The 25,715-nt window shown below is 41.1% G+C and overlaps 1 protein-coding gene and 1 long non-coding RNA gene across 6 annotated transcripts in view; one reads left to right on the top strand and one right to left on the bottom strand.

Annotated features, from left to right (window-relative positions):
* Window positions 1-25,715, top strand: part of LOC109260202 (uncharacterized) — a 52,877-nt gene that overhangs the window by 16,786 nt on the left and 10,376 nt on the right. For all 5 annotated transcript variants that reach the window (XM_053903762.1, XM_019438295.2, XM_053903761.1 and 2 more), the window contains 3 exons: window positions 7,855-7,950; window positions 16,961-17,087; window positions 21,294-21,400. In XM_053903762.1, the coding sequence (XP_053759737.1) occupies window positions 7,855-7,950; window positions 16,961-17,087; window positions 21,294-21,400 (330 nt within the window). The remainder of the gene's footprint in view (window positions 1-7,854; window positions 7,951-16,960; window positions 17,088-21,293; window positions 21,401-25,715) is intronic.
* On the bottom strand, window positions 9,174-10,066 carry LOC109260217 (uncharacterized). Its single transcript, XR_002076902.2, has 2 exons — window positions 9,983-10,066; window positions 9,174-9,548 (listed from the first exon to the last, which is right to left on the bottom strand). It is a non-coding gene; the product is annotated as an uncharacterized LOC109260217 (long non-coding RNA).

Genomic DNA, 25,715 nt, shown 5'->3' with positions numbered 1-25,715 from the left:
ACCTTGACTGTGAGACCCATTTTGGACTTCTGACCTCCAGAACTGTAAGGTAATACACTCCTATTGTTAGAAGCCACTAAGTTTATGGTCATTCATTATAGCAGCGATGGGGACTTGTACAGCATGTTAATCAGAACTCTTTCAGTTAAAAGGGAAAGCAACCCAAACGGAATTAAAGGTAAATAGGGGTTTATTGGCTCACATAACTAGACGTTCATAGCTACCTTCAGAGATAGCCGAGTTCAGGGGCTCAGACCATGTCATCAGGAGACCCGGAGTTTGCTGCTCTCGACTCTACTTCCCTTCCGAGGGTTGGCCTTCTCCCCCGGTCCAGCCAGCCTTCCTCTGCATCTGGCTTGTTGACATGTCTACCAGCTGTCCCAGGGCTATAGCATCATGACTTATAATCAGCCAGAAAGTGTGAGCCTCTGTCTTCCAGTGACTGTGGGTCAGATCCCACAGGAGGACTCACATGGCCAAATACATACCTCCTGGACCAGTCCCTACAGCCCAGGTCATGATAAACCGTAACTGGCCGGGACTGACCACACACCCCGTTGGGGAAGGGGTGGAGCACAGGAACGGGCAGCCAAACAAGAATCACACCATTCACAGAGGGGGTGGGGGAGTGGGAAGTGACAGTCCCCCAAAGAAGTAAACAGATAAGGACAGATGCCGGACAGACAGGAACAACAGCTGCTTACTCCCTTAATAGATCCCTAATACGCATATTTATGACATGTTTTAAAGCTGACTACCTTTGGGGCGCCTGGGTGGCTTGGTCGGTTGAGCGTCCAACTTCAGCTCAGGTCATGATCTCACGGTCCGTGGGTTCGAGCCCCGCGTCGGGCTCTGTGCTGACAGCTCAGAGCCTGGAGCCTGTTTCAGATTCTGTGTCTCCCTCTCTCTCTGCCCCTCCCCTGTTCATGCTCTGTTTCTCTCTGTCTCAAAAATAAATAAATGTTAAAAAAAATTTTTTTTTAAAATAATAAAGCTGATTACCTTTAATCATTGGTAACAGAAACTCTACCAAGTGGCTAATAGCACAGCCTTAAAGTCAGGTCTGGGTTCAGATCCTACCCCAGCTGTGCATTAGTTTGGGCAAATTATCAATTGATCTAACTTTAGCTTTTTCAGCTACAAAATAAACATAATGATAACCACCTCATAGTGTTTAACGAGGAATAAGTGGTATAATGTAAGACAGTTAATTTGACATGATGCCTTGCACATAGTAAGTACTTAAGGGATATTAATTATCATCATTACCATCCTCATTATTATAGCAACAACAACCTTTTCCCAGGAGAGTAAACTTGAGGCATGTTGGTGAACATAGTCACTTTACTTGCCTGAAAAAATGAAGATGAAGAGCTCAAGGCCAATGTCCGGCATGGGGACAATAGTTAATAACACTGTATTATATATTTGAAAGTTGTGAAGAGAGTAGATCTTTTTTTTTTATTAAAAAAATTTTTTTAATGTTTTATTTATTCTTGAGAGAAGGAGAGGCAGAGCATGAATGAGGGAGGGGCACAGCAAGAGAAGGAGACACAGAATCCGAAGCAGACTCCAGGCCAGGCTGTCAGCACAGAGCCCGATGTGGGGCTCGAACTCATGAGCTGTGATATCATGACCTGAGCCAAAGTCGGACGCTCAACCGACTGAGCCACCCAGGCACCCCGTGAAGAGAGTAGATCTTAAGTTCTCATCATAAGAAACAAAATTTGTGACTCTGTGTGGTGATGGACAACTACCTTACTGTGGTGAATGTTTTACGACGTATACAAATATCGGGTCATTATGTTGTACACCTGAAACTAATATAATGTTAGATGTTAATTTTATCTCAGTAAAAAAAAGTATTCACTGACTTGTGCTATTAAAAAAAAAAAAAAGGAACTGGGCACCTGGGTGGCTCAGTTAGTTAAGCATCCAATCCTTGGCTTTGGCTCAGGTCATGATCTCACGGTTTGTGAGAGTGAGCCCGCATCGGGCTCTGCGCTGACGGTGCAGAGCCTGCTTGGGATTCTCTCTGCCTCTCCTGAACTCTCTCTCAAAATAAATAAACAAACTTTAAAAAAAAATAGGGGCGCCTGAGTGGTTCAATCGGTTAAGCGTCCAACTTTAGCTCAGGTCATGATCTCACGGTTCGTGAGTTCAAGGCCTGCGTCGGGCTCTGTGCTGACAGCTCAGAGCCTGGAGCCTGCTTTAGATACTGTGTCTTCCTCTGTCTGCCCCTCTGCTGCTTGCACTCTCTCTCTCGCATTGTCTTAAAAATAAATAAACATTAAAAAAAATTTTTTTGATAAAAAATAAAAATAAAGAGAGCTGAAGTCAAGGCCACTTTGTGGAAGTGAGTGCAAAGAACTTGTAACTGTGGGAGATTTGTAAATACAATAGTTATCCTCCATTTAGGAACTTTCATGATATCAGAATTATATAGGTTATTTGTTGAATTTGATAATTCAGTCAACCCGATAAATATATAGAAGAGACCTGGAAAACAGTGTTTGTTATCCAAGTATTACTTTCCCTCTGCGATTTTTACCACCAATCCTGTAAAAGGCCACAGTCCTATTTATGAAGTCTTCTATTATAACTTCAGGCCTAGATAACCAAGTGAATCTGTGCTTTTTAAGAAAAATAATTGGAAATATTGGGATTGGGATTGGCACGTGGCAGGCAGGGACAGGTTTGAGGTGTGGGATTGGAAAGGCAAAAAAAAAAATAACAAGAATGTGGAGAGAGGAAAATGTGGAGATTTCCTTTTATGGTTGTTCTAAGTGGTTTCTGATCAAAGGGGCATTGAGGCTTGATTTTAAAGGTTCTGGATTTCGTTTCCCAGAGACCAAACAAGCCAGGGTCAGAGCTGACCTGAGAGAGTGCCTGCCCTGTCATTCTTCACAGCAACCTGGGACAGGGTGGAAACTGCTCCAGCTGGGCCAGGCCTGCAGTCAGCAGTCAGCACGCAGAACCTCTTTGAAGTTCTTTTCATTATTCATTCACTTGAACCTTGATTTTTAGGCAGGTCAACTGGTACCTTTTAGCTATTCTGCATTCTTTGGGTAACTGTATTAGACTCCCCTGAACTGGCTGCTGTAACAAAATAGCACAGGCTGCGTGGCTTAAACAAATTTTTTTTTGTTTAATTTGCACAATTCTGGAAGCTCGGAGTCCCAGATCAAAGTGCTAGCTGATTCTGATCCTGGTAAGAGCTCCTTTCCTGGCTTGCCGAAGGCCACCCTCTTGCTGGGTCTTCACACGGCTGTCCTTAGGTGTGTGCAAGCAGACAGAGGGAGAGACAGAGCTCTCTGGTGTTCCTCTAGTGAAAACACTAATGCTGTCTGATCAGAGTCCCACCCGTGTGACCTCACCTAACCTTAATTACTTCCTTAGAGGCCCCATCTCTAAATACAGCCACACTGGGGGACCAACATATGAATATTTGGGGAACACAAATATTCAGTCCATAGCAGTAACATATGCACCAGCACAGAGTAAAAGTACCTTCTATTTGAAAGCTGGATCGTTAGACCTTTGCTCAGACAAATTTGGTTTTCCCATCTTGATTTCACTTCTTTGCCAGCAGGATAGTCATAAATGAAAAAAGAGGCATAGGAGGCAAAAAAAAACAAAAAACAAAAAAAAAAAAATTAAAGAATATTACCAGCCCTCTCCTGGCCACAGATGGGTATTGAAACCAAGCCCTGCCACACCAAAAACCTGAGTCTTGAGCAGAGGAACCTGGCACACCACCCCCCACAACAATCTGTGTGTTAGCACATCCTGCCAGATCCCTGGGACTGCCCTGGTCCCTGTCCTTTACAGCTCTCGTCTGGAAACAAGGGTGCTATAGACTGATGTTATGTGCCCCCCACATTCATATGTTGAAGTCCTAATCCTTGAGGTGATGGTTTAGGAGGTGGGGCCTTTAGAAGGTGATTAGACCATGAAGTTGAAACCCTCATGAATGGGATTAGCGCCCTTATAAAGAGAGCCCACGGGCGTCTGGGTGGCTCAGTCGGTTGAGCATCCGACTCTTGATTTAAGCTCAGGTCATTATCCCAGGGTCTTGGGATCAAACTCCACACCAGGCTTTGTGCTGAGCGTGGAGCCTGCTTAAGATTCTCTCTCTCTTTCCCTCCCTCTTCCCCTCTCCCCAACTTGTGCTTTCTCTCTCTCTAAAAAAATAAAAAAAAAAAAGAATAAAAATTAAAAATTACAAAAAAAAAAAAAAAAAAGAGTGCAGAGAGCTCCCTTGCCTCTTCTGCCCTGTGAAGTTACAACGAGAAGACAGCCATCTATGAACCAGGAAGCCGGCTCTCGCCAGACACCAAATCTGTCAGTGCCTGGATCTTGGACTTCCCAGCCTCTGGAGGTGTGAGGAATAAATGTTTGTTGTTTATAAGTCACCCAGTCCACAGTATTTTGTTATAGTAGACCAAATGCACTAAGACAGAGAGAGGGTACATGAAAACCGCAGTAGGTGTGTTTGGGAGGTGTGGATTGTTTGAAAGAAATGTCCAGATTCTGAACTTTCATAAGGATCCAGTACTTGTGGTTAATATACTTTGTCACAATCTTTCTACTTTGCGAGAGAAAGGCATGCTTCTCTCACATCCAGTATCTTAGCAGACATTATTTTCCCTAGGGTATGTACCAAAAGCAGAGACAATTCAAAATATTAGTGGAAGTGTTGAGAAAGTGAATGACTGTAGTCAGTGACATGCCAGTTTTTAGATACCACGTGGCTTCCGATTTTTGGTTTTAACAAAATTGAAGGAGGATTTAATCAAGCTATCAATTGACAGATCATCACAAATATTTTTTATTTTGATCAACCGCTGTGTGATATTTAGCCTATCATACAGGGGTTCAAAGAACTGAATAATACTGCTGTGATAAAACTCCTTCTAGGATTACCCAATTAAATTTGAATTTTAGATGGAAAACATATAATTTTTAGTAAGTATATCCCATGCAATGTTTGGGATATACTTAACTAGAATAATTATTCATTGTTTACCTGAAATTTAAAATTCAATTGTGGGGGGGGGGGCGGGGGTGCCTGGGTGGCTCAGTTGGTTAAGCATCCAGCTCTTGATTTCAGCTCAGATCACGATCTTGCAGTTTGTGAGATCGAGCCCTGTGTTGGGTTCTGTGCTGATTGCATGGAGCCTGCTTGATATTCTCTCTCCCTCTCTCTCTCTGTCCCTCCCCTGCTAGTGCTTTGTCTCTGTCTTGCTCTCTCAAAATAAATAAATAAACATGAAAAAGATTATAAAAAAATAACAATTCAACTGAGTATCCTATATGTTTGGGGGACAAAAGGGGTTAAATCTGGCAACCCTATTTTATCCCCATCTATGTGAACAAGATTTCTCAGTATCGGAACTATAACAATGAAAAATAGAAATAGCACTGATGCTGAAGTCTGCCTCATGTTAGCAGTAATATTCTTTAATGAATACATGAATTAATTATAAAAGCAAGTAAAACAGCATCCATCTCATAAGAGAGGCATTCAATAAAATTTTATTTCTGTGTTAGGATTTATCAAAATGTATAAAATGTATATATTATACTAATCAGTTTTATACTTCTAAAATTGATTAATAACTGCAGAATACATTTTTAATAACTTAGAGTTTTATAATCCCAAGATATTTAAAAATTTTAAATACCCGTAAATGTAGTATTTTTATTACAGAGAAGTATAACAGGATGAAATCGAAAAGACTTGCAAATACAAAATTCAGCAGAGTAAGTAGAATGAAAATACGAGTGAAAACATAAGAGGAGCACCTGTATGGCTCAGTCAGTTGAGCATCCAACTTCAGCTCACGTCCTGCCTGATCTTGTGGTTGTGAGTTAGAGCCCTGCATCGGGCTCACTGCTGTCAGCACAAAGCCTGCTTCAGATCTTCTGTCCTCTTTTCTCTCTGACCCTCCCCTGCTCATGTTCTCTCTCTCAAAAATGAATAAAAACATTAAAAAAAAATTTTTTTTAACACAATAGTAAAAGGGAATGATGTAAAATTTTCAACCACTGAAGAAGAATCTGCTCACATTTTGGGTTGTTTGGGATTTCTTAATGGATGATGATAGATACCAAATTGCTGGGAATTTAGATTCTACTGGATACACTTAAGAGAGTGGTGTAACAGATTTTATTTTTAAAGGCCAGTATTTGCTATATCCTAGAAATCTCATGCCTTGATATTTTAAAACTTATGATGAGTGAGTTTAGACAACCAACCTAAAACTGTAAAGATAGTACATCGCCTTTCAATATTCCTGTGGGATGTGAGGGGAGCAAATTTTGAGGCCACTGTGTTTTAAGGCCCAAATGCTTGGTTTTCTCTCTTGTTCTGGGAGCTGCTCCCAGGCCTCCCAGTCACTGCTTCTGCCCACCAGGGTCAGGCACAATGGCTTTCCATCGCTGACAGAGAGGCAGGAACACCTCATGAGCCAATGACAAGTTCTTCTTAATTGTTATAATGTGTAAAATGCAATCTTAATAATGATGTTGCTTCCTTCATCATGTGTGTGTTCGCATGTGTGCATTTCTGTCTCTCCTAACATACACCAAGTACTCTTCCTGGTGCTTGGGATACATAGGGTAGAAAACAAAGGTCCTTGCCCCCGAGGAGGGGGCTGGGAATGCAGTGTGCGTGTGCGTGTGCGTGTGTGTGCATGGGTGTGCACATGCGCTGTGTATGTATGGGGTGGGGAAGTCAGATAGTCTTTAAAAGGCATAATAAATATACACATGCTCTAGTTTGTTAGAAGGTGGTCATTGCTATGGAAAAAAGAAAATGTCAAAGGGAGCCTGGCTGCTCAATTCGAAGAGCATGTGACTGTTAATCTCAGGGTCATGAATTCATGTCCCATGTTGAGTGTAGAGATTACTTAAAAATTAAAAAATAAGTAAACTTTAAAAAAGTGGCGAGCAAGGTTAGCAAGTTTGGGAGTCTGGGAAAGGACGATGGTTGGGGTGTGATTTTAAATAGATGGTTGAATGTAGTCCTCCTTGAAAAGACAGCATTTGTGTACAGACCAGGAGGTGAGGGCGTGAGCCTGCCAGTGGGGAGAGCGTGCCAGGCAGAGGGAACAGCCTGCGCCAAGTCTCCAAGAGGCCTGTGCACAGGGAGCAGAAGGGTACCTAGGTGATGACAGGGACAAGGGATCACGGGCCTTGTTAGTGACAAGGGAGCAGAGGAGTTAGGACTTACTTAGGACTTAGGTTTGAGAAAGACCTCTCAATCTGTATAGCAAATGGACCGGGTGGGGAGGCCTGTTGGAAAGCTGTCCTCATCCAGGGAGCAGTGAGGGTGGGAAGTGAGAGGGGTCTACCCAAGTGTGAGACAAGGGCAGTGGCAGAGGAGATCATGTTCCACATCTCTCCCATTTCCTGATGCTTGGGATGTGGGGTGCAAGAGAAAGGAAAGGAAGGGACTAGAATGACTCTAGAGTGATAATATACTAATATTTTTAAAAATATGCCAAAAATGTGCTCCTCTCTGCTACATTCTTACTAATCTCAGATGTTTGGAGCCACTTTTATAGAGGGCAGCTGTGGAACGTGGAGAATGTACAAGAGGCCTTTTAGGATGATACTTGGGGCCCTACTTGGTTGCATGCTCTCCTCAAGCCTTTGAGGAAAGAAACATGACAAAGAAAGAACTGAACTGAAATGAGTGGGATTTGACAATAGGCCGGATAATCCTCTCACGAGAATATCTCTGCTCAAAGTGTACATAAAATGAAGGAAATAATAGCAAAGTGTGTACAGCCCCATTCATACAATTCTGAACAGGCTTTTTTCCCCATCCTTTTCTTTTCCATGCAGCCAAACAGAGGGCAAGTTCAACTTCGAACCGGATTACAAAGCCATCTGGTGCTGAAACAGGGAAAACTGCTTCAGGGAAGGAGAGGAGAAAAAAAGGTACTTGGTTCTCGCTTCAACTCTCCTTCCCTCTTCCTTCATTTGTAAATCGCTTCCTCCTTTCCTGGGCTGTGCAGTCCTGCTACTACAGTAATTACCCGAAACGGAAAAACTCACTTGGAGAGAAAGAAGACTCCGTGTCTTATGGTGTCACGGAAACCAAACACAGAACAGCTTGGCCTTGTCCACCAGAGGGATTTCTTCGGCACATTCAGCAAGCCAGCATCCATTAGGGGGTGTGGGCTTGTTTGGCAGTATCTCTGCAGTAAACAGCTAGCGGGACCTGGTTGATTCAGCTTGGAGACTTCTCTTCTACCCTCACAGAAACGGAGTCATTTAGAGGGAATTTTAAGAAATCACCAACTCCATAACCTCAGAGCAGGACTGAACAAAGTGAGAAGCTCTCCAAGCATTAAAAGTGCAAAGCTCAGCATTAGGGAACATGGGTTCTGTGCCCAGCGCTTGCCCTGGTGCCTGTATCTCAGCATCCTATTCTGCAAACCAAAGAATTTGCGCTCACAGCTTCCTAAATTCCACTCCAGCTTTAGCATTTTGAGGTTATAAAGACACAGCACAAGGGGCACCTTGGTGGCTCAATTGGTTAAGCATCCAACTTCAGCTCAGGTCATGGTCTCTTGGTGGGTTTGAATCCCACATAGGGCTCTCTGCTGTCAGCACATAATCTGGTTCAGATCTTCTCTCCACCTCTCTCTGCCCCTCCCCTGCTCACACATACTCTCTCTCTCAAAAATAAATAGACATTAAAAAAAGTAAAGATAAGCACAAGATGATCACTAGAGGTGTCATGAGCACAGTCTGTGGGAAACTCTTTGTGGAGGCTAACCTAAACTCATGTTGTTTTGTGTTAGTCCACTATATATATATTTTTTTCATACAATTAGTGTGCGGAAGGTGACAGGCCTTTGTGATGTAACTCGTTGCCCTGTGCCTTTTTCTTTCTCAATTTTAATCTGTTTTTGTGGTCTTTTTCCTATTTTTTAAATTATCCTTGTGTCTCCTCTGCGAAATCTCTCTTAATTAGGTAAATACAAATTCTTAGGATCTAAAAAGCCAAATGAAAGTGAAAAGTGAGAAAATTTATCAGACCTGTCTCTGTCATCTGGTATAAATACAGTCTTTCCACTGGGTAGTGCTAGTAGATTTTGGAAAACCTACTAAAAGAAAAAAAAAAAAAAAAGAATAATAACAAGAGCCATTCTAGGTTATCACTTGTTTTAGACATTTATTTACCATTTGGGGATATTTTCAATCAAAAATCCTTTCGGAGGAGTTGATTTTTGGTCATTCCTTTTGGGATGAGGATGATCATTGGTCTCCAAGGCAGAAGGCCCTACAGAGGACAGTCCTTACACTGGGCCAGATGACATCTGAAGGCAGAGGACTGCTGGGTCACTAGTTCTAACTCTCCATATAGACCTAGCAGAAAGTGGTAATGAGGACAAAGACTGAATCTGTGTATCACGCTGTGCAGTTAACTTGACATTGCACCAAGACCCAAAGGTCAAAATCTGTATGGGAACTTCAAGACTTCTCAAGGCTGGAGAGAGGTTCTGACCACTTCTATTTGTTGGGACTTCCTGATTAAAAATAAAAATTTTTTTAAGCAAAGAAGGTTAAAAAATTTCATAATACTTAGTCTTTATGTTTAACAAGCTAACTCTTCTAATACATATAAAAACACAGAGAATGCATGCATAACCTCAATAGGCAATGACAGCAGAGTCTGAATGTAAGGCCTTCGTGAATGACACCTCCTGTGTGCCACCCCCCTGACCCAAGCCCCCCAACCTCCCACCCTAATGTAGGCCCTGGAAATGTGTAACCCTCAAGAAGGTAGATAGTTTGAGAGAAAGGTCAAAAAGAGAGCAATACAACTGTTCATCCTCCAGCTTTTAAATAACAGCTTTGTTGAGGCCCATGTCACAATAATACCTTTCAGCTGCTAAAACCTGGCACAAAAATATCAGGCTTGCCTCTTTTGACCTTAAACAACAGAAATGTATTGTCTCACAGTTCTGGAGCCTGGAAGTTAAGATCAAGATGTCGGCAGGGCTGGTTCCTTCTAGAGGTTCTGAGGGGGAATCTGTTCCATGCCTGCCTCCTAGCTACTGGTGGTTTGTTGGCAATCTAGTGTTCCTTGGCTTATAGAAGCATCACCCCGACCTTGGCCTTCATGTTCCCCACACATTCTCCCTGTGTGCATCTGTGTCCAAGATTTCCTTTTTATAAGGACATCAGTCATACCGGATTAGGGGCCAACTCTACTCCAGTCTGACCTCATCTTAACTAATTACATCTGCCACGACCTTACATCCAAAAAAGATCACATTCTGAGGAGCTGGGACTTAGGACTTCAACATAGGAATTTGGGGAGGGAACACAATTCAGTTCATAACAGGGGGGGCTCAGAATGTAGTTTATAAACAGGATACACATCTAGGAAAACAAATAGCCACACAAGGCAGCATCTTCCAGGGGCCAAACATGGACACTGGGTTTAGAGAACCCAGTGAACCTAGAGAACCCAGGGATGGACACTGGGTTCAGAGAAGGGCATTGTTCCCCAGGGGTGAAACTGAAGAGGAGTTAGAAGTTGACATGTGGAAAGAAAGGACTTACAGGAAGAAGGATTTGAGAGAGGAGAGAGGCTTAACGGTGCAAGCCCGCAAGCCTACAAGTTTAGCTGGAACAAGAGGATGTGGGTGGGTGGACCTGTCAAAAACGCTAGGTCACATTAAGGAAGACTTTGCATGTCAGGCCCAGAGTTGGGACTTGATCCAGTAGACAGTAGGAGCCATTAAAGTCTTTTGGCTCTCAAGGGATTCTGTGCCTCAAATGAATAGAAAAAAAAATCCTGTGTTTAATACATATTTATTTTATAGCTTCTTGTCAGAGCAGACCGTTTTCCAGAGTTCACAAAGCAAGTGAAAAAATAGCTTCCCACATTGGATAATTACTTTCAGTCATAAGGTATTTGGTTGGGGGTGAGTTTTGTCTTTGGTAGAAGAGTTCTACCTGCATCAAAATAAAGGGTCAGATGGAGCTGATTTATATTAACCTCTCAAGGGTGGAGTCCAGATGGTTTCCATTTGGTCCCAATTGGAAACAGCCAAACTATTTGTATGCTTGCCCCTTTGTGGACAGGAGGCTTTGGCCTGTTGCTTGGAAAGTTGAACTCACAATACTGTATGAATCAAAACCTCCATTCAGAAGCCTGACACCCTTTATTATTCCTCCTGAAACGTGTAATTACAAGAACCTGACGATTTTACATTTAGCAGCCAGTTGTAGGTTGATAAAAGAGGAAAAGTATTCCATTTCTGTGCCTGCAGAATTTAGACATCTGTTCATCTAAGCCAGTCCTGCCTCAAAGCAGCACTGAATATGAAGATTCATTAGATCAGTGGTTCTCAAGCTCAAGCAGCATCAGAGGCCCCCAGTAGGCTCATTAAAACACAGATTGTGGGGCCCTGCCCCACAAAGCACCGAATCTGTAGGCAGAGGTAAGGCTGGAGAGCTTACATTTCTATCAAGTTCCCAAGTGTTGCTGATGCTGTTAGCCCACTTTGAGATCCACTGCTTTAGAATTAAAAGAAAATCAGATCACCTACTCTTGATTTATTTTGCTCAGTGAAGAAAATCAGGAGGCAGAGTGAGACTCCTAGATGCCTCTTCTCTGCCTCGGAAACCACAGAACAAACAGGGCCCAGGCTTGTTTCTGCTCCAGCTTCTCTGTCTCTTCCAGACCCAGTCTGGCCTATGTCTGAGCCCCCTGGCTCTGTACCAGGGGTCTGTGGGAATTGGGAACCCTGGGTCTGAAGGGTGATTAACACTCAAGTGAGTGATACCTGTTCTGGCCTATGCCTAATCACAAGCCTGTCAGGTCCATAAAGAGCCAGAATATGGCAAAAGATGGGAGGTCACCGAATGGTCATCAGGAATAGTCTTCTGCAGATAAGATAGCGTCCCTGAGCCCCATTCAGCAGGTCCTGCCATGTCACCTCAAGGCCCCAAAAGTTGCTAAAAGACTCAGCAAGGACTCAGGCGTGCCCTGTCACCTGGGCCTGCTCTGTTTCCTAGCCCAAACTCCACACTGTAGTTTCTAGGTGTCTTAATTGTCAAGGATTTAGGACTAGGAGGGCCAGTACACGACTTAGACATGTACTGAGAGCAAAATCCAACCATAAAATGGTCAGTCTACAAGCTTGAGATTGATCAGATCTTTGCTACAGTACCAATGCCACCCAAGTGCCAAATTCACATCCCCAAAGAAGGCATTGTTTATAACATAGCCGTGGTCCATAGGAATACTTTGGCATTAAGGAATGCAAGCATCAAGTTTAAAAGACAAGATGTAATCTTCAAAACAGTTTTATTGGTTCCAGATCAAGAAGTTACTGATTAATATCCTGAAATTATTTTACTTGGGATTTTATCCTGGAGTGATAGTCAAACAATGGAAACCTTTGTGGACATGTTCCAAGGTCCAAGGTATGAATCACCCAACACTAATTACACTTTGCCTCCTTAAGTCCTGCAGTCAGTGTTCTGGTTTATAAATCTCTGGTAATTACATAGGAAATCACACATATTCCTTGTTGATGGAAGGAAACTATTTTGAGCAAGTTTTGTTTTTTTTTTTTTTTTTAATCAGCCTTATTAAGAAGAAGGTCCTGCTCAGACCTGGCATCTTTAGATGAACATTTGAGTAGTTCTTAAGCCAAATAGAATGTGTGATCCAAGAGAATATGCAATGCGCAGCTGTCCTGGTGATCCCAGGAGACACCAGAGAGTGAGGGGAAAAAATGAGGAACCTCTCTGGGGGAACTTCTGGTTCCATGAAAATTTTTTACACTTGACCTTTGAGTACTGGCCCACATAGGAAATAGAGTTCTTTCCAGAAAGACTGAAAAGAGGTTTATCAACTGGGAAAGAGAGGGCATTCTAGGCAAAGGAAACCACATGAGAAAAGGCTCAGGGGGTGAAAGTGCACAGAGTGTTCAGTGTATGGGAAGTGTGATGTTCACTGCATAGTGGTCATTGAGAGAGTGGCTGGAGGTGTAGCTGAAAAGGCCAGAGGACCCACGTGGCCAAAAAGCCATGAATGCAGTTGAGTTGGGGTTTCTGCTGTGTGCAAAGTTAGAGTCATGATTCCTCTGAAGCAAGGCAGTGACATGATGAGAATTGGATTTTTGAAAAGAACCTTGGGCAGCATTGCAGCATGTGTTTTGGAAAAAGGGACGTCTGGGTGAAGGGACACAGACCAGTTTGGAGGCTGTCACGATAGTTCAGACATGAGGAGCAAAAGTGCAGAGTGCAGTGATAGAAAGATGGTCCAGGTATATTTAGGAGGGAAATCTGAAAGGACCAGATAGCCAGTTCAATGAGGGTGAAAGATTCTGCAGTCAGGGACGGTTGGGGGATCTTGGCAATTAACCACAGAGAAAATGGGATGAAGCACAAGGTTGGGTGAGTCCAGACGGATCTGTGGAGAGGCTTCCAGAGGAGGTGTGCAATTATAAGAAGTATGTATCTGATCCTCAGGGAGGCGGTGGCAGAAGGGGAGATACCTTCCACAAGGAGGTTTTCTAGCAGGGCCGCTCTCATTCCAGTGTTTCACTGACTTACAGTTTCCAGAAATGAAACTGAGAAGACAGGCAGTAACATTTGTTGTGTACTAAGTACCTCTACAACCATTACTTCACCATGCTTCCCAGTCGATCCTCCCAGTGCATCTAGGAAATGAGTATTATCTCTGTTAGAGCAGCGAGGAAACTTGGGTTCAGAGAAGGTAAGTGGCTTTCTGGGGAGTCCCACAGAGTTTCTTAGAGAGAGGTTTTAAACCCAGGGATTCTTTCTCTACACCCTCCTGCCTCTTAGTCACAATTGGCATTGCTGTGCCACCACTAAGTTCTCGGAGACAGAGGAGTGTAAATTAAAATAGTCATTGTGAACTTGTTTTTGTTTTAAAGAAATGTTAAGATTAGGGGAAAATAGGTTGGGATGAATACAGCTGGGGTGGATCAAGTATTACCAGGGGCTGAGTATGTACTCACCTTTCTTTACTCTGAGGAATTTGTTTACTATTCAGAGAAAAGTATTTGGTTCTGCTTGAATTTTGGATAAAGGCCCAAAGGAGGAAATCCCTGTGCTAAGCAACATCAGCCTTCCTACCCTCTGACAGGGCACTGTGACTCCCTAAATTCTGCAGAATGGTTTGGACCAGCACTTTCCAAATTGGTTATTTTTCATGGGCAGAGATGACATTGCAACCTTGCTTTCCACCAGTTGGAGAGGAATTTGGATTGCTTTTCCCCTGGGGATGCAAGCTGTACCAGGCCAGTCACAGACCCGGAAGCCCCCTTCCTCTCCGATTGCATACATTTGTGCTGTGCTGGCTAAGTCGGTGGGGTGGCAGGGGTAGACTCGCGAAAACTGTTTCTTTCCTTGTAGTGCTCTAGTGCTCAGCAACTGCACAGGAATTTGGCCTTTGGCCTTAGCTCCACTGGCCTCATGTTTCATCACCACTGCTTTCTGGCAAGAAGGGGACAATAAGAAACGAGTGCCACATGTGATCAGTATCCACATCATTAATTATTCTGAGCAGTAAACTTAACATTTCAAAGGCACTATGTTTGTGAAGAGATTTTATAAATAGAAAAATCATATCCTATTCGTGTTCATAAATGGTCTCAAGGCATTATTAGCTCCCTTGTACTTGGAAAAACAATAAACAGTGAGATAAAAGTTTCCACAGTATGATTACACTCTATATTATTCATTGATTCATTCATTTGTTCAATGGTTATTAAACACCCACAGTGTGTCAGATACTGTCCTAATATATTAGCACTGTTAAATTATTTATAACAGCTGTCATTTGCCATCATTCCTATGCCCTGGATATAAGAACAAATACATTTGGACAAGTTAGGCTTACCCCCAATGAAACTAAATGATGGGCTAGTTTTCATCCCTCCAACTGTGTTTTGAAGGAAAATAACAAAAAGTCCAGCTATATCACCTTGCCCTAAAAAGTCATTCTCTTTCATGAATTGAAAACTTATACTTGGTTATCATTGACTCTTCTCTCTTCCTTGTTCTTCCTACACACTAGATAGCGATCACTTCATGTCATCTTCAGACGGCAGGGAGTTTGTCTCTTCTGTTCCCTGTTGGATTCCCAGCACCTAGGACAGTGCCTGACATCTGGTAGAGCTCAAAAATATCTGTTGAAGGGGCGCCTGGGATGGGCATCTGACTTCGGCTCAGGTCATGATCTCACAGTCCTTGAGTTTGATCCCCACGTCGGGCTCTGTGCTGACAGTACAGAGCCTGCTTGGGATATTCTCTCTCTCTCTCTCTCTCTCTCTCTCTCTCTCTCTCTCCCTCCCTCCCTCCCTCCCTCCCTCCCTCTCCCCCCCTCTCTCTCTACCCTTCCTCCCTTGCTCTCTTTCTCTATCCTTATCTCTCTCAAAATAAATAAATAAAATTTTAAACAAAGAACATACTCTTTTAAAAAAATGTGTTGAATGTTGAATGAATTCAAGTACAGAAGAGTCCTGTCTAGCCCTTGGGATTAGGTTCTCAAGTCAGCATATTAGGCAAAATCAGTGTATAGCTAAATGATTCTTTACAATCCTTTAAACTGTACCCCAGTGTTTATAGCAGCACTTTCAACAATAGCCAAATTATGGAAAGAGCCTAAATGTCCATCAACTGATGAATGGATAAGGAAATTGTGGTTTATATACACAATGGAATACTACGTGGCAATGAGAAAGAATGAAATATGGCCTTTTGTAGCAGCGTGGATGGAACTGGAGAGTGTTGTGCTAAGTGAAGTCATACAGAGAAAGATACCATATGTTTTCACTCTTACGTGGATCCTGAGAAACTTAACAGAAGACTATGGGGGAGGGGAAGGAAAAAAAAATTATAGAGGGAGAGAGCCAAACCATAAGAGATTCTTAAAAACTGCGAATAACTGAGGGTTGATGGGGGGGTGGGAGGGAGGGGAAGGTGGGTGAGGGGTATTGAGGAGGGAACCTGTTGGGATGAGCACTGGGTGTTGTATAGAAACCAATTTGACAATAAATTTCATGTTAAAAAATAAATAAACTGCCCACACAATAAATGTATAGAGGTATATTATTTCCAAGTCCCGTGCAGTTTCTTGCCAACTTTGGAACAGGTCATTGTTTGTTAGCTAAGCCCCAGATGAAGTAGTTGCCTAGTGTTTAGGGGGTTATATTGTACACAAAGCATATAATTTCAAACACTTGGAGGCAATCTGGCTTTGGGACCAGAAACTCAGATTTCCCATCTCACACTTACTGAGTGAGTTAGCTGGCAGGTCCATGGCTATTTATTCTTCTCCATCCTCTTCCTGTCTTTCTCTTTGCCAAACTCCTAAACTTGAATGGGTATAAATTAAATGTGTACATGATGCCATTCCATAGCACTGAGTGACACTGAACTTCATAAAAGCTGAATGGACCAATGGGGGTAAATTAGATTCCAGGACCACTGACCTCAGTCATGAAGTCTACAAAGGCAAGATGGTTCTTTCTACTTCATATTTGTCCTCCTAGAGTTCAAAAAATGTGACAACTTTGCAGATTCTGAATCCCTGGGTAAGGACTATCACTTCCCTAGGATCAGTGAACAACTTGCTTATCTTCTACTAGGAAATTTCTAGAAACATTGATTTTCGTCTTTAGCCAAAGTAAAGGCAACAATTTAAATCTTAAGTGAGATTTCCTTTCATACAGAGCAATTTGGGGCTTGCTATTATAAAGAATAAAGGATGTACTGAGTACTTTTTTAAAGGATTTCTTAAATTACATCTATTTCCTTGACTATATTCCAAAATAAATCTACTCACACAAGTCAAATAAGTATAATCTTAAAAATAAAATCAACTTATCTGGTGGTAAGTGGGGGAGCTATTATCTAAAAATAACAAAATACTATTATTTTCTTATAGGAATCAAAAAAATTAAAGATTCGGCTGGTCCTTGGTTAGTGAAATTGTATTTGGCAGATAATGGCATAGATGGAAAAGGAAAAGAAGGAGAAAATGGCTTGTTGGAATTCACTCAAATTTTAACATGGTGAGTAGAAAATTAAGAGGTTTTATTTGTTCACCTTCTAAAACTCAGTGCTTTAGTTAAATTGTAGGGACAACAATGTAATTGCAGTTTATTAACAGTGCTAAGTGAGGGTTTTTAGCTCTGAGAGGAAAGCAGGGACCCACCTTGGTCTTGGTTTGTGATCTTAAGGAAAATCCTGAAATCATAAAAATGGCAGACAGTTGTATGTGAGCCCACATAGTGGTCCCAAAGACCTCACTAGAAGCCCCATTTTATGAAGTTGGCAACAGAGGAAAGGCAGGAGTTATGACCTCTAGATTTTTTTCCCCTAAAGTCAGCTATGTGACCTGAGGAAGAAAGGCAGACTACTCAAGTGTGAGCACTTTTTTGTTTTTGATTACAAAGTTGTCCCAAACTACTTAGGCAGAAAGAGCATTTCTCTAAAGCTCCTGGAAAACAGAATATTTTCTTGCCATGTTTATGCTGACAACCTTGGACATCTCTCTCTCCAGCTCTCCTGAATCCAAATACCCAGTGGGCCAAGCCACAAGTCAGCATTTGCAGCACAATAGGAAAGATTGCCCAGTAGAAGACTCCAGGTTATACCATGTAAGGATATTAGTACTTATAGCACCTTAGGGTAATCAAGGGCAACAGAACATGCCAAGGTTGGAAACTTGAGGTCTTGATTGATGGCTATTATTTTACCAGAAAAAGATTCTTTTTTTTTTTTTTTAATGTTTATTTATTTTTGAGAGAGAGATAGAGCACAAAAGGGGAGGGGCAGAGAGAGAGGGAGACAGAATCTGAAGCAGGCTCCAGGCTCCGAGCTGTCAGCACAGAGCCCGACACAGGGCTTGAACTCACGAGATGTGAGATCATGTCCTGAGCCGAAGTTGGACTCCCAACTGACTGAGCCTCCCAGGCGCTCCTAGAGATTCTTTTTCTAATATGCTTTACTTCTTTATTTAGGAAAGTTAGGAATTTCCAACTTGGATAACTTTGCTGCTATTTTTATAATAATTATATTGATAAACTTCATTTTATTACCCTTTTAATATATTGTTAGATTTACTGTATTGCTGATGGTTTATCCTTTTGTATATTGCTAACATTTTGGTAAGAGTTTTCACATCAGTGTTCATGAGGACTATTGGTCTCTACTTTTCCTTTCTTGTAATGTTTTCCTCTGGTTTGGGATCAAGGTGATTTTGGCCTTACAGAATGAGTTAGGAAGTGTTCCCTCCTTTTCTATTTTATGAAAGAATTTGTGTAGAATCAGCATTATTTTATCTTTAAATATTTGATGAAATTCACCAGTGAAGACATCTGGACCTGGAGTTTTCTTTATGAGAAGATTTTAACTACAAATTCAATTTCTTTAGTAGATAGAAGGCTATTCTGGTTATTTGGGGAGGAAGGTGTTAAGCTTCGGTAGTTTATGTCTTTCAAGCAATTTGTTCATTTTGGCTAAGTTTTCAAATTATTGCCTTAAAGTTATTTATAATATTTCCTTCTCATCCTTTTCCTATCTGGAGGATCTGCAGTGATGTATCCTCTTTTGTGCCTGACATTGATAATTTGTTTTCTTTTTCCCCCCCAATAAATGTGATTAGAATTTTATCTATTTTATTTACCTTTTCAAAGAACTCACTTTTGGTTTCCTCTAATGTTTTAGTTTTTTTCAATTTCATTGCATTATATTCTTATTTTTATTATTTCCTTTATTCTGTTTACCTTGGCTTTAATATGTGCTTTTCTTTCTAATTTATTAAAGTAGAAGCTTAAGTTACTGATTTTAAACTTTTTGGTTTTCTAATGTAAATGGTTATATTAATACCAAGGACTTTTTAATTGTATCCTGCAAATTTTGATACGTATTTTTACTGTCATTCAATTCAAACCATTTTCTAATTTTCCTTTTGATTTCTTTGACCTGTCGGCCTAGTTTCCACATATTTGTAAATGTTTCAAATATCTTTCTCTGGTTGATTTCTTATTAAATTCTGCTGTGATTGGAGAACATACTTGTTTTATGGCCCAGATTATGATCTGTCTTGGTAAATGTTCCATGTTTACTTGAAAAGAATGTGTATTCTGCTGTTTTTGGATGGAATGTGAATAAATGTCAATGAAGTTTAGTTGGTTGGCAGCATTGTTACAGTTTTCTGTATCTTTACAAATTTTCTGTTTACTTGTTCTATCAGTTGTTGAGAGGAGAATTGTGACTTTGTTCATACCTCTTTGCAGTTTAATCAATTTTCTTTCATATATTTTTAAGATCTTTTGTTGGGTGCAAAATATTTAAGATTAAGTCGCTTGAAGAATTGGCTCATATTATCATTATGGAGTCCCTAGTAATATTTTTCTTTTGTCTCTGATAATATTCCCTTTTCTGAAATCTACTTTGATGAATATTAATATAGTCACTTGAGCTTTCTTTGGATTAATGTTAATATGACATACCTCTCTCTGTCCTCTTACTTTTAACCTATGTTTTTATCATAATTTCTCTGTAAGTCGGTTTCCTCTTTTGTAAAAATGGGGATAATAATAGCGTCTAACTCAAGAGATTCTTATAGGGTTAAATTAGATCATGGAAGGTGCTAAATATAGTGCCTAGGGCTCCAGCAAGTACCTTTATACAAATTAGAAAAAGAGCCTCTCTGGGCAGATGAGTTAAAAAACGTACCACCTCTGGCCAATGAGTGGGAGGAGGTTAACCTTTCTAGGTCTATGCTCCAGGGCCCAGGACTTGACCAGCAAAGCTTGGCAGATTTCAGCTCCACTCCTACCCTTGGAAGGCCCATTTGTGCTGGGCGCAAGTGGTTAAGCATGTGGGTGGCCCTGATCACATCTGATGTATAAAGAACCGTAATTCATGCGAGGCTGAATAGCATAGTGATTAAATCCTTGGCCTCTGGAATCAGAGTTAGATGTAAAATTGTCGACTTGTGAAGTTCGTCTTCAACATTCTTCATTCTCTTCCTGCTTCCTTCTGAAGCATCCCTGTTCTCACCCATCTTACCTGAAGGAATTGGATATAGGCAGGCAGTTCAGGAAGCCAAAGCCAGGCCAGTCCTGATTAGACAGGCTATTTTGGAGAGCAAGACCTTTGAGAGGGAGAGTCTGGTGGAACCACTCAGCCCCACCCTTGAATTCTGGCTGCTGAATCAATAGAAAATGTGTACAGGGAGCAAGAGAATGACCTTATATTCACTACTGATCCTAACTAAAATTTCATATCCTCAGTGTGTGGTAAGGACTCAAAATTGTTTTATTGGAAGTCAGATGATAATTTCTTTCAGAGCAGAGGCCATGAGTTAAATTCCTTTGATCTCTGCAATGTTAGACATATATGCATTTAATAAGCCTGCACTCAGTGTGATAGCATCATTGATACTGCATTTTGCAAGATACTTTCACAGGAACTGCTTCGTTCTGTTTTCACCACAACCTTATGAAATAGGCAGAACAGCCAATTTGGAGGCCAGTTTTACAGATGAGAAAGGTGAGACCCAAGAGGACACATGACCTGCCCATGACTACACGGTTGACAGGAGGTATAAGCTAACCAGGAACCCAGGCCTTCACCCAGATTTCACGTCCACTCATCATGCCAGAGATTCCCAAAGACCAGTTGTCAGGCCAGTGCTAGGGCATGAAGGAATTTTCAATAATCCTCAAAGAGATTAGAAAAAAAAAAAAAAAAAGACAGATGGTGTGTTCATTTTTCATAAAGCTAAACTTACTCAATTTTAAACGCAATCCTTTATTTTGAGACTATGCCCTTCTTAATTTCATGTAAAAATATTTGTTCTTTTATTTATTGACAAGGTGAGAATTGCTATTTATTTGACATACTAAAAGTTGCCAAACCATTCCCTCCCAAGTTTTTGACATTTTACCGGTGTGCAAAATCTAAAAGACTGGGAAACCCTGCACAACCCCCACATCTTATGAATAAATAAATGAATGGAATATTGAAGGCAACTAAGTCTTTATCCTACCAACTTGCTGAAGGGGGCCATCCAATCTAGAGAGATTAAATTGGAAAAGCCTGAATTCAGGATATCTTCAGTTTTCAAATTGGGTCAGTGCATCATCTTTGGAAGTGGGGTCAAGGAGAGTATTGAGGACCTAAGAAGAAAGATCATACTCCAAAATAAGTGGATTGAGTTTCTTTGAGTAACATTGCCATTTTGATTTGTCATTTTCTTTGTCCAGCCTGATCAAATACTCTGCTCACTTAAGGGAAATTGACCTTGGAAACAATGTCCTGGGAGAAATGGCTGCTACTGACATACTTGAAGCATTAAGAGCCAGAAAGACAGGTAGAGTGTTTGCAGTTTGTGTTCCCCTCCACTTGTCCATTCACTCCTAAATGCTATTCTACTCACAGCTTGCTTTACTTTTTTCATTAAATAACTGGTCTGAGCTAAGTGATAACCAAGAGCACTATCATAAACCGCCTACCCTTGTACCAATTTGCCCAGTGATTTGCACAGAGTTCAAGAACTTCTAGGATGTCGTATGTCATCTTTGACCTAAGTATAGTCGTCTCCCCTTATGCGTGGGGGACATGTTCTAAGATCCCAGTGGATGCCTGAAACTGCAGATAGGATCAAACCCTGTATGTACTAGGTTTTTTCCTATGAATACATACCTATGACAGTTTAATTTATAAATTAGGCACAGAAAGAGATTAACAATAATAACTAATAGTAAAATAGAATGCTTATGATAGTATATTGTAATTAAAGCTATGTGGGAGTATCTCGGTGGCTTAGTCGGTTGAGTGTCCAACTCTTGATTTTGGCTGAGGTCATGATCCCAGAGTCATGGGATTGAGGCGTTGGACTCCATGCTGAGTGTGGAGACTGCTTAAGATTCTCTCTCTTGGGGCGCCTGGGTGGCTCAGCCGGTTAAGTGTCCGACTTCAGCTCAGGTCATGATCTCACAGTTTATGGGTTCGAGCCCTACATCAGGCTCTGTGCGAACAGCTCAGAGCCTGGAGCCTGCTTCAGATTCTGTGACTCCCTTTCTCTCTCTGTCTCTGCCCCTCCCCTGCTTGTGCTCTCTCTCTCTCTCAAAAAATAAATAAACTTAAAAAAAAAAAAAGATTCTCTCTCCCCCACTTCCTCTCTCTCCCGCTCATGCTCTATAAATAAATAAATACATACTATGTGAAAATGGCTTGCCTCTCTCTCAAAATATCTTACTGTACTGGAGTCACCCTTGTAATGATGTGAAATAACAAAGCCTACGTGAGGAGGTGAAGTGAGGAGAATGACAGGCATTAAGCTCCTACTGACCTTCTGATGACTCCTCAGAAGGAAACTCATCTGCTTCCTGACCGCCGATGACTGAAACTGTGGAAAGAGAAAGCCCGGATGAGGGGGTGGGGGATGGGGCTACTGTAACGATTGTCATTAGACTGAAATTTTCTCAGTTGCTCTTTCTTTTCCCTCTCTTCTCTGAGTCTCACTTATTCTCTGAGGGACTCTGTCCTATTCTCTATTCTCCTTCCCAACCCACCTGCAGATATTCCTCCAGATAGCAATTGGAAAACTCAGGTGACATCTCTCATAAGATTCTGATGTGCTTTCTGGACCATCAAAGATGACTTCAATTTGATTGGCATTGGGAGAGCAGTAAGGGTGGTTTATGACCATGTAATCCTTTGAAAATGAGAGACTCACATATGGAATGAGTTATTTATTACACATTGGCCAACGCTGCCCTCTTCCTTTCATTAATATGCATGACCAGAATTAACGATAGCCATACTTACAGCTGACAGAGGGATGAAGTAACGCCATTTTAAATAAAGCTCAATGAAAGACATATAAACAGATTTGAACATCCAAATTCAGTGTTTAAAAGGGGGAAAGAGATGTACATGGGTGGCTCAGTCAGTTGAGTGTCCAACTCTTGATTTGGCTCAGGTCATGATCCTGGGGTCTTTTGATGGAGCCCCGTGTAAGGCTCCACTCAGAGCCTGCTTAAGATTCTCTCTTTCTCTTCCTCTCTCTCTCTCTCTTAAATAAAAATTTTTTAAAAGGGTGGGGGAGAAATCTTGGTGCATTATCTGGCAGGTTATGTGGAGAGAATTAAGTAGTAGAAGTATTGGTCTTTGTCATCTCTTCAATAAAATGATCTTAGAGACATGGCATAGTTTTAGGTTGCATTTTTTTTTTTTTAAACAGTGGCAGTTTTACAAGAATTACACTATTACTTCACCAATAGTGAAGTAATCACCACTTTAAAACTAAAACCACCAAGGTGCCTGAGTGGCTCAGTAGATTAAGTGTCTGACTTTGGCTCAGGTCATGATCTCACAGTTCATGAGTTTGAGGCCCCGCGTCAGGCTCTGTGCTGACAGCTTAGAGCCTGGAGCCTGCTTCGGATTCTGTCTCTCTCTCTCTCTCTCTCTCTCTCTGCCCCTCCCCTGCTCACACTCTCTGTCTCTCTCTCAAAAATAAAAATAAAAGATTAAAACTACTGCACTGCCATTTCTTCACAAGCCAATCAAATGATTCCAAGATTTTTAAATTATCCCTTTATTTTGGAGAAACAAAACATCTTCCTAGTCCATTTGAATTGAATTCAAATTCAATGGAATTATTAAAAATAATTTAAACTTAACTTTAATTTGAGCTTAATAAACTGAAAGCAGGTTAATGATTTCATTTGGTTTTCCTTAGTATGGGAGTAACTTACTCACTATACCCTGTGGCAAAAGATATTATAAAATACCACAGGCAGTGTTCTGATCTTTATTGTAGTTAAGTGCTAATGATGGGCAGTCCCAGATGATTTGACGGAAAATGATTCTCATTGAGTACTTATTTGGAGCTGCAAAACATTGTGCTTGCTTAGTAAATAGTTCAATTTGCATAAGTAGGGAAGATAATTATGAAATACCCACCTGAAAATACAGATTCTCATTTAAAAAGCATTTAAAAACAACTTATAGTTCAAGGAAGTATTAATTTCCCAAATATAGTAGTATATATCATGAGTAGCTTTAATACATCCATATTTTGAACCAAAATAATTATGACTTGTTTCCATGGAGCACCTCAGATTGTTAGAAAGACTCCTCAAAACAGGGTTAGCTGGTTGGATTCTACAGGGAAATCTCTTGCCATTTAGCCTTAATGGTATCCTTTTAAACATTAAAAACAATGAGTGATATCACTGATTATAGAACTAATGTTCTTCTTTTGATTGCTTTTGTGTTCTTATCATTTGCAAGTTAACAAGCTAAGTTCTAATTCTACTTCTTTCATGAAATCCAAATTAATAGCCTAAAGTAATTTATTTGCCTACCAAGGAATTCTTATTGAACTACCTTTAATGATGGAACACACACAATGAAAGCTTCCTCAGAAACATCAGCAACCTCACTTGTTACAAAAAAAAAAAAAAAAAAAAAAAAAGGTTAGCAGAGGGTTGAACTATCTACATCTTATAGGGTTGCTTTTTGACTAATTAAAAAAAAAAAAAAAACACACCAGAATACTTAAGGATTGTTTCACTTATTCGTTCTTACTGATTTATTTATTTATTTCAACATGAATTTATTAATGCTGTAGAGCAAGGCCAAAGGGCCCACGGTGACCACTGAGCTGAATGCAAACAGGCTCACGAAGCGACCCACCTCTAAATAACCATAGGCCCTAACTAACCAATTACCAGTGGGCACAGTTCCTAAAATTATCAAAAAGGGAAAATTCCATACATTTCCTACCTCCTCACTGTGCCCTGTAACTGTGGCTCCTCACCCGTGCTTTGTTACAGTGTCTCCTTTGCTGTCTTGCCCACTGCTTCCTTACAATGTATTCAGTAAACTTTTATCTCTTTTGTTCTGCCTTGGGTGAACTCTTTTATCGCCTGTGCCCCTGGCCTCCACCCAATCGGAGTGCCCCACATTTGATGGCTACTCCATCTGATCAGGACAACCCACAAATGCCAGGCCTTGTTTGAGTTAAGCAGTGAATTCCTGCTTTCATGGATCTTACTTCCTAGTGAATTACAGACAGTAAACCAACTATAAAAAGAAGTAAAATACACATTATTGTATATCGGATATCAGATGGGGATCATACTTAAGGGAAAAATAAAGCAAGAAAAGGAGATAAAGCATGTATGTCAGGGGTTGGGAGTTTAGTTAGGATATCCAGAGAAGGCTGTACGAAGAAGAAACATTTGAGTGAAGGCCAGAAGGTGTGAGGGAGCAAGCCATGTGTATCTGGGGAACGAGAATTCCAGGTAAGCCGAACAGCGAGTGCAAAGGCTTATGGCAGGAGGCTACCTGGTGTGTTCTAAAACCAGTATGGAAGCCAACATGGCTGGAGTAGAGTGAGAGGTAATGGGAGAGTCATAGGACAAAAAAAAAAAATCCAAGAAGTAAGCATGGAGGGCAAGGGGACTTCTAGGCAATTATGATAACTTTAGTTTTTAACTCTATTGAGAATGGGAAGGCATTTGAGAATTTTGAGAGGAGTGACCTGATCTGACCCACATCTCAGCAGGATTAATCTAGCTCTATGTTGAAAATACATTGGAGGAGAGGTGAGGACAGAAGAAGGAAGACCAGTTAGGGAGTTTTCCCTAGAAAAATTAAACAGCCTTTCAGCAGAC

The sequence above is a fragment of the Panthera pardus genome, unplaced genomic scaffold, assembly GCF_024362965.1.
Source record: "Panthera pardus isolate Hobbes unplaced genomic scaffold, ASM2436296v1 HiC_scaffold_16, whole genome shotgun sequence".
NCBI classification, from domain to species: domain Eukaryota; kingdom Metazoa; phylum Chordata; class Mammalia; order Carnivora; family Felidae; genus Panthera; species Panthera pardus.
This window is presented reverse-complemented; position numbering and strand designations above follow the sequence as displayed.